This window comes from Camellia sinensis, chromosome 15 (assembly GCF_055761805.1).
Source record: "Camellia sinensis isolate YWXY chromosome 15, ASM5576180v1, whole genome shotgun sequence".
NCBI lineage: Eukaryota > Viridiplantae > Streptophyta > Magnoliopsida > Ericales > Theaceae > Camellia > Camellia sinensis.
Genome location: NC_138975.1, coordinates 46,912,332 through 46,926,225, shown reverse-complemented (window position 1 = coordinate 46,926,225; position 13,894 = coordinate 46,912,332). Strand labels below are relative to the sequence as shown.

The 13,894-nt window shown below is 35.9% G+C and overlaps 1 protein-coding gene across 1 annotated transcript; it reads right to left on the bottom strand.

Moving 5' to 3' along the window:
* Positions 1–1,763: 1,763 nt before the first annotated feature.
* On the bottom strand, positions 1,764–2,237 carry LOC114255955 (uncharacterized). Its single transcript, XM_028195489.2, has one exon. It carries the CDS (start codon positions 2,235–2,237, stop codon positions 1,764–1,766), a length of 474 nt encoding a protein of 157 aa, XP_028051290.2.
* Positions 2,238–13,894: the final 11,657 nt, after the last annotated feature.

Sequence of the window (13,894 nt, the reverse complement as noted above, 5' to 3'; positions counted from 1 at the left end):
CCTCTGCAAAGCTGCCTCAGATGTCGTCGTCGCCGCTAGTATACATAAATCGCGTATTACGCTTGTTGTGTGCCGTTTGGGAAGGTTATGTGTGTGATGAGGCATTGTCCCTCAGAATTAGAGGGAACTCTTCAGGGTATTTTGGTAAATTTACCCCAATAAGGGTTTCAAACCAACCCGTGAAAGCAGTTTTGTCTCCATGTGGCTAAATAAGCCAGTTTTGTCCGAACGTAGCTAATTTAGCCCCAGTTTTGCTTCCCAAACACCACCTTAGTAAATTTAGTAACAAAATCAGCCAAGACTTGCCATTTGATAGCCGTCCTTGGAAAAAACTGGAGGTTACACTATTCAAATTCCAATGCCCATTTGGAGACTCGTCTTGATGATGGGGCTTTGCGAATGACTGAATAGAGGGGGTGATCTGTTAATACTTTAATGGTATAGGCTTGAAAATAATGCATCAGTTTTCTGGTAGCCACTCCAAGAGGTAAAATCAACTTCTCCAAGGGTAAGTACCGGGTTTCGGCGTCCACCATTGACTTAAAAGATGGGTTTTTGCTCATCAAGTTCCTTCCTAAGCAAGATAACACTTACTGCAAGATCCGACACGACCAAATATAAGATAAGTACGTCGTCTAGCGAGGGAGTAGACAAAAGAGGGACATAATTGAGATAGATTTTCAACCTTTCGAAAGTAGTTTGACATTCTGGGGTCCATTTAAATGATTTGCTCTGTCAAAATATGTGAAAGAATGACCTACACCAATCTAAGGATTGGCTGATAAATCTATTAAGTGTTGCGGCCATACTTATTAACTTCTTAACTTCTTTGACCGACCCTCGTGAGCCGAGTTCTATGATGGCCTTGATTTGCTTTGGGTTAGCTTTTATTCCATGATGATTTACAACATAGCCGAGGAATTTTCCTGATCCAATGCCAAATGTACATTTTGAGGCGTTTAACTTCATTTTGTATTTTCAAAGAACATCAAAAGTTGCAGCGAGATCGGTTAAGTGTACACCCTTTTCTTTGGACTTCACCACCATATCGTCGATGTAAACTTCCATAGTTTTTTCGATTTGATCTTTGAACATGGTAGTGACCAATCTTTGATATGTTGCCCCGACATTTTTCAGTCCAAAGTGCATGACTTTGTAACAATAGATTTCCCTTGGAGTGAGAAATGATGCTTTGTCTTGGTCAGGATCCATGGCAATTTGGTGATACCCCCTACACGTGTCTAGGAAGATCATGTGTTGATGTTGGCTAGTTGTAATCACAAGTTGGTCGATTCGAGATAAATGGAAGCAATCCTTGGGGCAGGCTTTGTTTAAATCTATAAAATCTACGCAGACACGCCACGATCTTGTTTTCTTCTTCTTCACCACAACAACATTGGACAACTATGTGGGATAAGTAACTTCATGAATTTTCCCAACTTCCAATAACTTGTCGACTTCATCAACTACAACTATGACATGTACAACAGCTGAACGATGACTTTTCTGAATAACTGACTTAACTTTAGGGTCGACATTCAGGCTATGCAAAGTGATGGCTAGGTCTACTCTTGATATATCATGAGGTGTCCATACAAAAACATTGATATTGCCAAGAAGGACAAAAACCAGATCTCATCACTTGGTGGCACTAAGACTTCTGCCGACCAAAAAGAATTTCTCAGGATCATCATTAATTTCTACTCGATCTAATCCTCTGTTACTTTCTCGGCTGCAGTTTTCCCAACATCTTCATGACTCTTCTAGTCCGAAACTGTAATTGAATTCACTTCCAGATCCTTTGACTTCTTCACCAAGGCTGTGAGATAATAATCATTTGTTGACCTCTGTGAACCACATATTTGCTTAATGCCACACTGACTCAGATAACGAAAGAGCTTATGGTAAGTACTCGGTACGACCTTCATTGCATGGAGCCATGTTTGACCCATGACCATATTATAGGGTGATGAAAGCTTGACGACTAGGAATTCAACTTCTAGCGTCTTGGTGCCTACATGCACTAGTAATACGATCTTACCCATAGGGTATTCTGGTTTGGCATTAAAGGTGAAAAGAGGGTAATCAGTCGGCATGAGATCTGCATCCTTGAGGCCGAGCTTGAGGAACGTTTTGTAATACATTATTTTAGATGTGCTTCCTTGATCGACCAGAATACGCTTAATGGCAAACTTATTTACTCGTAACTCGATAATGAGAGCATCATCATGAGGCATGGTGACCCTTTCAAGATTGGCTTCAGACAAACTAATTTTATTCAATAGCCACTGTCGTTTAGAAGATATACTGGACTCAGAGTTGGATTGGGAGGATTATTGCAACCAAATCGTATTCACCCTATTTGGGGGGTGTAAGCTGTATATCATGTGAATTATTCTGAGTGGAGGTGAATCGGGGTGTACAGTTAGTGCATTTGGTGGGTCAGCCATTTTTTCGGAGGTACTCAGTTAGGCGACCGTCCCGGACAAAGTCTTCCAAATGATCTTTAAGAGCATAACATTTGTTGGTCACGTGCCCATGGTCTTTGTGATACTCGCGTCTCTAGTCTCTCTGCCTCATATCATAGGGCTCAAACATCTTAGTCAGCCATTTAAAGAAAGCCAGATGTTAGATTTTTGGCAGTATATTCTTGATTGGCTCAGAGAGTTCTGTGTATATTTTGTCCGACTGTCTAGAGCGCCTGTCATCCACCTAATATTATTCATTCTGTCTGCATGAATCCCGACAGTTTTCTCTTTTAGACTAGCCTCTTGACTTTGAGCTCCTCCTTGGTGGGGTTCTATTTGGTGGTATAGTAGTTAACGACTGTACTAGAACAAGTGTTGCCGATTCTGTGACTTGTAGTCTAGCTTTAACTCAAATTGCATCACCTTCCACTTTATAATATTCTTCGACCCTCTTCATTAGGGTCCAGACCGTCTTGGGGGGGCCTTTGAGTCAATGAGCTCCTAAATGGGCTATCGAGATGTAATCCCATCTTGAATGCAATAATTTCCATAGAATCGTTGCAATCATCACCCACCAAATTGAAGCATTCCCAATATCATGCCGAATACGTGCACAAAGTCTCGTTCAATTTGATTTTCATTGCCCACAAGGAGTCCACTTGTTTTGGTTGAGTCTTATTGGTCATGAATTTAGCCTAGAAGGATTTTTGGAGTTGATGGAAACTCTCAATTGAAGCCGGTTCAAGCTTGTAATACCATTTAACGGCAAGCAGTCCCAAACTGCTAGGGAATATTCGGCACATGAGCGCTTCATCATCTATATGCAGTTTTATTGCTTGCTTGTAATGACGAACGTGATCTGTGGAGTCCAACTTTCCATCGTATAGAGTGAATGACAGAACCTTAAACTTTTTAGGCAAAATAGCCTTTGTAATTCATCGAACAAAGAAGTTGTGCCTGGTTTTTGAATCAGGGTCTTCCTTCTTTTGCATGTGTCGAGCCCGCAAAGAATCTCCTCCATCAGATGAACTGAAGTCATCAACTCGGGTTGATTTCCTAGGTTCGAAACAAGATAAATCTAAAGTGCTGCTATCGTGCTTTTGATGCTAATGTTATCACGTCTTTCACCCACCTAGCGACCGACCTCATTCACGGTGATGTGGCATTTGTTAGGACTGTACCAGCTCCTGACACAGACGCTCATTCTTCACTGTCATGGCCTCAAAATGCTGTTCATTACGTTGTATTTGATTCATTAAGGTCTGCATGGCATCCTCTGTGGATCATGAAGGTTGATATGGGATTACCAGATCAAAATTCAGAGACTTCCTTGTAGAGGTTTCTTCTGGGCCAAAAGTTACTCTTGTTATAACATTATCAACTCCGGTGACTAGAGGATCTTAATTTAGGTTCGCCATGGACGAGTATGAGTATTCCCACAGACGGCACCAATCGTGAGGGGTGGTTTTACAATATTTCTCCGTCCCAAATGAGCCCTCAGGAGACCCTCGCTCTGATAACTGAAACAGAAAAAATACTCTGGTTGGTGGTGCCAAAATTAGTACTCCGATGAGCAAGTTAGATCCTTAAAGAATGAGAGAAGAAAAAAGCATAATTTTTATTTATCAAAGTGTGGGTGTGTTATCTTGCCTTCCTCTTCCCTCTTCCCCTCCTTTTATAGCCATCCTTATAGATATTTTCTTTATGGTAGCCTCTTATCATTGTTTTTTCGTGGCCCATATTTTTACTACATATCTAGAATGGGATAGCTTGGGCCCACTCATTATGCTGATTTGTCTTTATTCTTCCAGCTTTGCCTCATGTCCTGGTGTAAACACCCCATTTTTGACCAACCTTAAGACTCAGACGTCATCGATTGAGCGCTCGGTGATTGTGCATGTTGTGCTCGTTCTGGGGTTTCTGGAGTTTTGGCTGAGAGCCTTGCCTCCGGGCCTCTGAACTCTTTGTGCTTTGGCTCGGTTTGTGGACCAAGCCTTGTTTCTCTTCCCTGAAGGGAGGGAGTGGTCTGTAAACCACCTCTCTATGGTCGTAGACCCCTTTTCGCGCTTGGAGACTAGTTTCCGGTTTTCGGAGCCTTCGGCCGTGTGCCTTGTCTCGGGACCGCTTAACGTTCTCCGTTTGGCTTGATTTTTGAACCATGCCTTGTTGCCCCTGCCTAGAGGGACACTGTGATCCGGGAGACCACTTTTGGTGCCAGTAGACTAGTTTTCGAGGCTTCTAGCTGCGCATTTCGCCTTCCGAACTTTTGTCTTGCATCCATTTTGGTTTGTTTTTGGTACAAACTTTGTTTTCCTTGTTTGGAAGGTGATACAAGGGTGGGAGACCAGTATTTCCCCTTGGAGACCACTTTTCTTCCCACCAGTCGATTTTCTAGTCAGACAACTGGTTTTTTTGGTCTTTGGGCCACCTTTTCTGGTCGGCTACCACACCATCACCTTGCTTTCAATGTGTAGACCACCTTTGCACAGTGGCCGACCACTTTTTCTTCTGGCCGACCACTTCAACTGGTCAGCCGACCAATAGAAGTAGCTGGCCGACCACTTCAACTGGTCGGCCACTTTCCAGCTCATTCTTGGAGATATTTTCTTCTAGCTAACACAACTGGAGGTCACTAAAACCATCTTCCATACACGTGTATGGAGGGATGGCCTTGGATCCTTAGCTTCCTCAAGAAGCTTACACTTTTGTTCTCTATATAAGAGAACCTCCTCCTCCCTCCTCGAGGTTCAGAAAAATTGCCTTGAGAGTTATAGATACACCATTGTATCTATCTTGCCCTTTACTTCATTTTTGTGCTTCAAAAGTGTAGTTTTGTCATACTTTAACACACAAACACACACTCAAACACTATCCTTTGGTTGCTGAGGTGCTTAAGAGCTGGTTTTGGTGTTGTTGGTTTGGTTTGAGCTTGAAAAAACTGCTGGAGTTGTGGTTTTGAAGGTAGTCTTCAAGGATGAGCTTTTAACTCCTTAAACCCCCATTCTTGCTTAAGCTTTTAGCCTTACTTGCATATTGTTTTAAGCTTAACTCTAAACTACAAAAAGTTCTAATTTTGTATGCTTAAGATCTTTGTTTAAGGTCACTTTTGTGTTGGGGGTTGTTTACCCCCTCCTAGGCTTTGTTTGGCCTTGCTTTTGTGCCTTCTTTTTAAGCCTTTGGGACTACCTTGTTTTGGCCTTCTCATCACTGAAACTCAGAGGAATTTCAGTGGTGGGAAGGGTGTTTTGAGGTCCCAAAAAGGAGAGGGTCATCCCCTCTCCTTGTGTCTTGAATACTTGCTTCTTTTGCCTCATGTTTGAGCATGTTTGTTAAGCTTATGTTGGCCATATCTTAGCTTGTATTTGGGCTTATTTTAGCATGGCATGCCACTGTTTTTACTGGGTTTTGTCACTCCATGCATGCCTAATACACTTGTAGTGTATTGCTCATAAACTAGCTTTGTATGCTTCATGAAGTAGCATATCATTTTAGCTTGTTTTGTTTCCATTTCAGCATGTTTTTGGTGATGTTTTGCCATGTCATACCTCTGTTAGGGTTTGGTTTGGTCACCTCTTGCATGCCTCATGCACTTGTAGTGCAATTCCATGAAATAACCTAACATGCATCATGCTTTAACATGTCATTCTAGCATACTTTAGGCTTAACTTCAAGAAGCTTTTGTCCATGTTTTAGCATGCTCTAGCTCTGATTTGTATTGTTTTAGCCATGCATGAATTGCTTTGTATAGCCATGGTTCGATTTAGCTTGTTAGCTTTGTGTATCAAGTCCACTAGCATGCATTACTTGGACTATTTGAGTGATTTGGAATCATTCGTAATGTGATTTCAATCCATGTTTCATGTTCATGCACTTGCATTTATCATTCATTCAATACGTTGGAGGGTTTGCCCCTTTATGCCTTAACATGAGCCATCGCGTATGCCTTCATGCCTAAGCTTGCGAGCTATTATTTCAGTGTTTATTTGGGGTTATTTTTCTATGATATAACTCTGATTTTTGTTGGTTAAGCCATCTCATGCTTGGTTTTGGTAAGTGTAGTGTAATCCACCTTACTTGCCTTGCACTATCTATACCTTATGCCCTTCATGCTAGCTTGTTTTGGCTTCCTTCCATACATGTTTTAGTATCATTTTGACATGTTCTAGGACTGTTTTGGATTGTATTTTCCATATGCTTCATGAATTGCATAGCTGTAGTGCAATGGGCCTTGTTAGCCTTGTGTTTTGATGCTTCTTGCATGCTATTTTTGAGCTATTTAGATGATTTGGCATCATTTAATACTTCATTTCAGAGCATGTAGCATTGTCATGTTCCGATTTCATTCACCCTTTGAGTGCCTTTAAGGGTTATGCATTTGTTGCCTTGTTTTGGCCTAGTGTATATGCTTGCATGCTTAGGTCTTTGAGCCCCCATCTTAGCATGTTTTGGTCTTTGTTTAGACCTAATTTAACTCTGTCCATGATTGGTTCAATCATTTGTGCCATGTATTGCATGCCCTTTGTGTAGTCCCTTTAATGGCTTTGTGCCTTAAGCCCTCTCGCATGCTTTACTTGTGTTGTTTGAATGATTTGGCATCATTTCACACTTGATTTCAGAGCCTTTAGTGTTGTCACACTTACATATTTATTGCTTCTTCATCATGCTTGAGAGTTGTGTTCTTAGGCCTAGTTGATGGGCCAATACTTGTGCATGTTTGCCTTGCCCTTTTGTGCCTTTATTCTAACATTATGGCCTCTGTTTTGGATATGGCTGAGGTATGTCCATTTTGGTTTAAGTCCATTGAGCATTGTGTATGCCATGTAGTTCATCGCATTGAGTATGCCATGTCGTTCTTAGCATTGTGCATTGTGTATGCCATTAGCCTTGTTAGGTTGTTCATCTTACATTGCATTGCGTATGTCAGTTGTTGTTGCATTGTGTATGCCATGTTATTTGCTTGCATTGTGTTTGGAATAGGTGTTAGTCCAAACACGGGAAATGAGGGATGTTTCATACTTAAAGTGATGAAACGTGTCTCAATTCTCGGTCGCCGACGCTCTTGATCATACATGATAGAGTTTTAGGCCTTATGTGTTTATGTGTGCATTCATTTCATATTAAATTGTGCAACTTCGTCTCTCGGTCATCATGCATTGAAATACGCGATTGGTGGCCCGAGGGTCGAGAACCACACTCCCTTGAGCTCATGAAATGATAGGGAGGGTGGTTGTGCATAGATATTTTGCAAATACATTGACATGCCCTTTCTTGCTCTCTGTTGCAGCAAATTGCAGTCTGGCAACAACAACTGGTCGGCCAGCCAGAAAAACTAGCTGGCCGACCACTTTTTTTGTTCTACAACAAAGATAGGTGGTCGGCCACCCTCCCTCAAGTTCCCAAGGTGGAGTTGAAGCCTTCTAGAGCTTGGTGCAAGGTTCTGAGAACAAATGAAAACAAAGGCAAATCGGGGCATTGCATTGGATTTCCGAACGAGGCGACCGAGCATGCATGCACTCCTCTTCTCGAGAACCTCTGTTTACTGCTTTCCTTAGCTAGTTTATGCTTTGGTTTTGTACGTTAAGTAGTTAATGCGTTTAGCTACTTATTTGTGTTGTAATAGCTAGTTAGTTAACTTGTTAGTTAATTAGCTTGTTTTGTAATAATTAGTTAACTAGGATTAGTTAATTAGTTAACTTGTAATAAGTAGTTTAATTAGCTTAGATTAGCTAGTTAGCTTCTTATTCAGTCCCTCCGTCAAGAGGGCCAAATGTTGTAATAAGCGTGCGTGTGTGTGTGATGCCTGTCTTTCAACCTCCATTTCTTTCTCCTTTTTACTTAATCGCTTACAATGGTTAGTTTTAGGACATATTTCGATTAGCATACCTTATGCTTGCATGCATGCATCATTCATCTGTATTGCATGCACCGGGCTCGGCGCATCATACTAACTACGTTGTATTTTCAATACATTTACTTGAATACGTGTTCAACAGCATGTTACCAAGTTGCATTTCACATGACATGATTAGAATAGCCGAGCCTATTTTAGTTGCATTCTCGCATGTGTTGCATTAGCCATCTTAACATGAACTAGGATCATGCATGATTTGTAACTAGTTCTCTGTTTTGGCTCGGAGTACACTGTGAGTGTTTATGCTTTAGCATACTGCATGTGTGTTATTGATTGCCATGAAAGCATGCTTGCCATGAGGCTAATTGTTTATTTGATATAACTGTCTGAATGCCTGTGAGTGAAGGTTGGATTACTTGAATTGAAACGTACTAATTTGTGAATCTCTTTGGAGTCATGAAATCATATATTGCTCAGCGAGGTGTGCTAACAACTTGGGTTTCACATGTGCCCTTGCGCGGTGTGCTATCTTGCGAATCTCTTTGAAGTCTTGAAATTCATATTGGTTGGAGAGGCGTACTTTTCACTTGGGCTTAAACTTACTTTTGGTTTATATTGGTAGCCCCTCAATTCAAGTTGATAACCTAGTATGTTGCTTAAGCTGTAGTAGTAAATACTAAAATTACTACAAATTAAAATGATATGCAAAATAACAAGGTGATTCTATTTACACACCATTATACTCTTACTATACACTATTAATAGATTAAATTTATATTTCAATAATATCTTTCATTGAAATGACCATTACGTTGTATTTGGTTGGGAGGTTTAGGAAGGGATTTAGAAAGAGAAAAGAAAAATGTAGGTAAAACGTAAATAAAATATACCTATATTTCACCTAGTTTCACACACATTTTCTCTTTTCTTTTCTAAATCCCTTCCCAAATTCTCAAATCAAACACAACGTTAAGGATAACATGAGTGTATTCTACTCATTCAAAAATTTCATAGTTAAAAACACAAAATACTCTTCACATACCATTATCCCTATAGGGTTTAGGATTTTAACATATAAGCATTGTATTTTTTTCATCATCTTCACCATTAATATATACTCATGATATCATTCATTATTAATTAGCTCACTTTATTTTCTTCTCCATTATACTTATTTTTCAAACTCAAAACATTACTGCCTTTGAAGATTTAGAGTTTAAGAATATTTAAATCAATTAGTTTTGAAGATTTGCGCACCATAGATGACATTGAGATGGCTGATTCCGATATAAACATTAAAAACGTTGATTTGAACATTGAAAATGTTAGTTTATGACTTAACTTTTTGATTTTTTATTTATCTCATTCATATGTTGGAAATATGAGTTTGTTCGTCATGTTTGGATAACCAGAATTGAACTTTTACACAATGTTCGATTATTTATATTTAAACAACACAATTTTGTTCAAATTGTTAAGATTGACCAAATATTAAATGTTCATACATAAAAAATTAAATATTTTAAGTTTGTTCAGTTAAAATAAATTAAACTTTTATTTGTTGTTCAAATATAAATTTTTGAATACATTAAGTTTGTTCAACTCTGTATTCTTGAACCTGACTAATTTGATAAACTTGTTAAATTTTTTACAAAATTCTTTACCTACTCAATGTAGCAATGTTGAAACTGATTGTTGGAATGGACGGTGTGAATCGAGGATGAGAATGACAATCTAAAACGATGACGAGAGACGAAAGTTCAACACTGACAATGAAAATTAACACTGGCGAAAATGGAGGCCAAGTGAATCTTCGCCGGCAATGGAGATCAAGACCGATGAAAATGGTCTTTATTCTGAAGATTATAGGATTTTTGTTGTGTGTAGTGGTGAAGATAAAGACATTTGGGTGTGTGTAATGGTGTGTATTCAAATAGTTAGTGGTGTGTTAATATATGATTATTAATGAAAAAGTTAGTAATAGAAAGCTAAGATGTAAAATAAAATATTTTTAAACCCTAAAAATTATTTTGTATGTTTACTAAGTAATGGTGTGTATTAAGAGTATTAGTAGTATATAACTAGAATCACCGAAGATAAAATTTTATTATTCGGTTAACTTATGTTCTTTTGAGACTTGACATTGTACAATAGCATAAAAAGAGTGATGATATATAAATAAAAAATTTAGATATAAAGATTTATACATAATTTGAAATAAAGACCCAACTAGTCTGGACTCTTACAAATACATTTCTTGGTTTGGATGAATGTGAATTCGAAATATATAAATGGGCGAATTACACTAATGATCTTTATAATTTGAAATTTGTGTTATTTTAGTCTTTAATTTTTTAATAGTGACACATTTGACTTTAAATTTTGAATCTTATTTCAAATAAGGACAATTGAAGATACTATTGCTTAATTTTAAGGGCAAAATCATCAATTTGATAAAATATAAACTTATTTGACAAAAATCAATGTCAAAAAAATATTTTTAAATTTTTAAAAATTATTTGTCTATTAAAGATAAAATTATGTAAAATTGATAAATTTTTTAGACATTTATTTATTTTACCAAAACAATTTTTATTTTGTGTTTAGATGATGATCATGTAATGAGTGGTTGTTTTTATTTTCATTAAATTAGTTTCTATTTTTCAAAAGTCAAATATGGCGACAACTTTGATATTATTATTAAACCAATCCATTAAATCACAAAAATCTAAAACTAAAAATATTTCATATATTAAATATATTGATTACATATTAAAATTGTAATAACCACCCATTACTTGATCATCATCCAAACACATACTAATAAATATTAGGATAAATTACACTTACACCCCCGAGATTTGGGTTTAATAAATATCACCCCATGACGTTTGGAAAATTGCACTAATCCCTTGTCATTGTAATTATTTAGACAGAATTAACGTCAGTATCAAAAAAATATTGAATTCATACACTCTCTTTTTTCTTACTTTACTTTACTTCTCCTATATATATATATATATTTTTCCTTTCCTTTCCTTTTTTTTTCAATATAATTTCTTCTGTTTTTCTAGCGAGAGTTGTTGCATTTTATATAAGTAAAGGGATTTGTGAAATGTGACTGTTAATCACAAGGTTGAGAATGTAATTTCTATAACGTCAGGGGGTGGAATGTAATCGGACCAAACCTCAGGGGGTGTCAGTATAATTTACCCTAAAAATTAATTTGGTAAAAAAAATAAAATAAATGTCTAAAAAATTTATCAATTTTATATAACTTATCTTTGGTGGATAGAAATAATTTTAAAATTTTTTTTTAAAAAAATTGACATTTATTTTTGTCAAATTAGTTTATATTTTATCAAATTGGTGATTTTGCCTTTGAAATTAAGTAATGGTATCTTTAATTATCTTTATTTGTAACAAGATTCAAAATTCATGATAAAATATGTCACAATTGAAAAGTCAGGAATCAAAGTGACATAAGCCCCAAACTATAGGAACTGTTGATGTAATTCGCCCTATATAAATTTTTTAAATTAATTGTTTAAAACAAATAACTTAAGGATGAATTTCACTAATAGTCCATGTAGTTTGGGACTTATATTACTTTAGTTTCTAATTTTTTTAATCGTGATGCATTTGATCTTGAATTTTGAATTTTGTTTCAAATAAAGACAATTAAAAATGTTTCCTTTTCAAATGGTTTATTTCAAGGGTACAGTCGTTCTACAACTTATTTTGTATTGGTTAATTTGTATGTTATTTGAAATGTAATGCCTTTTTTTTAATAAATAATGTTGGAACTTTCTTGGCTATAAAGTTCTATTTGGTTTGGTTTTCAGAATTTACTTTCATATATTTTTTCTAAGAAACTAAAAATTAAATGATAAAATAAAAATTAAAAACACATCATTTTTTATAATTTTTTATTTTCGGAGGGTAGAAATAAATTTTTTTGATATTTATTTTCGTTAAATTAGTTTATAGTTTTTCAAAGTCAAACATAGTAACAACTTTGATGTCATTATTAAACCAATCCATTAAATCAAAAAATTCAAAACTAAAAAAATATATATATTAAACACATTGATTACACATTAAAAACCTAATAACCATCCAAAAATATTTGTTAATAACAAATAGAACCATCTATTACATATAAAAATATTAACAAAAACAACCACTCATTATATGATAATCATCCAAACACATAAAAAATTAATTTGACAAAAAAATAAAAATTTAAAAGATTTATCATTTTATATAATTTTATCTTTGATGAGTAGAAATAATTTTTTAAAATTTAAAAATAATTTTTTGATATTTATTTTTATCAAACTAGTTTATATTTTATAAAATTGACAATTTTGTCCTTAAAATAGAACAAAAATATCTTCAATTGTCCTTATTTAAAACGAGATTCAAAATTCAGAGTCAAATATATTACAATTAAAATATCGGGATAAAGATGACACAAATCCCAAATTACAAGAACCATTAATGTAATTCGCTCATAACTTAATCATTATATTTATTTATTTATCTGTGAATTTAAAAATGATGTCAAGGATTCTCATCTAACTATAACAATCTTTTACCTCAATATATCTTCTTTTCAGCAATTCTTCTCTCTGCTTGTAATAATTAACTTTTTAATAGTGTTAATTCACATCCATCCAAACGACCCTTATTAGCAAACTCAGATACAACAATGCAGTATCAAATTGGTACATGACTCTTCTAAAAGACTTTTGTAGGGGGAAAATGTAGGTCCAAGTATGCTTCGACTAATAAGAACATGGAAATTGGCTTTGCCGTTAAAACTTTGATAGCAACAAACAATGCTTCCAGGTTCAACCCAATAAGCAATACCATGTGGAAACACATAATAATTTTGTACTTCATTAATTAAGTATAACTTTTTAACGCTTAAAATTAGTTGATAAAAAGCTAAGAAGGCCCTCCACAAGCTTTTAGCATAAAATAAAAATACTCCAGAACACATGGCCAATTTGGAGATGGAGGATGTTAGGGAAAGAGGAAGGGAGAAGGTTCAATCTTGATATGATAGCCCTTCCCCTACAATATAGCAAGGATCAAGCAAGATGAGTGGATTGCTAATTTGAGACAAGTATCTAATTGTTGTCTTTGAGAAAGAGTGGACAAAAAGTTTTCACAGAATGGGAGATAAAAAGTGGAGTCTCACACTTGTCTTAAACCAGCCTCCCATAATGGGCATGTTTGGGAAGCCAAAAATTGACTTTTTTTTGTGCTACAGTCTCGTTTGAAACAAACTATTTTAGTAACTTTTTAGTTAAAATAGTCAATAAGATAAAATATCACATTAAATCCGTCATCATTTCACTTTTTCTCTCATAAACATCACATCTAACTACAAAAAAATCCAACACTCTTCCCAAACATAAATATTTTAGCCTATTAAAATAGTCAATTATTAAAATAACCTATTAAAATAGACAACTTCCCAAACAAGGCACGTATGTGTTCATAGCGTAGCTCCCCCCCCCCTAATAAAAAAGAGCAAAGTAACAGCCCTATCATAACTGAAATA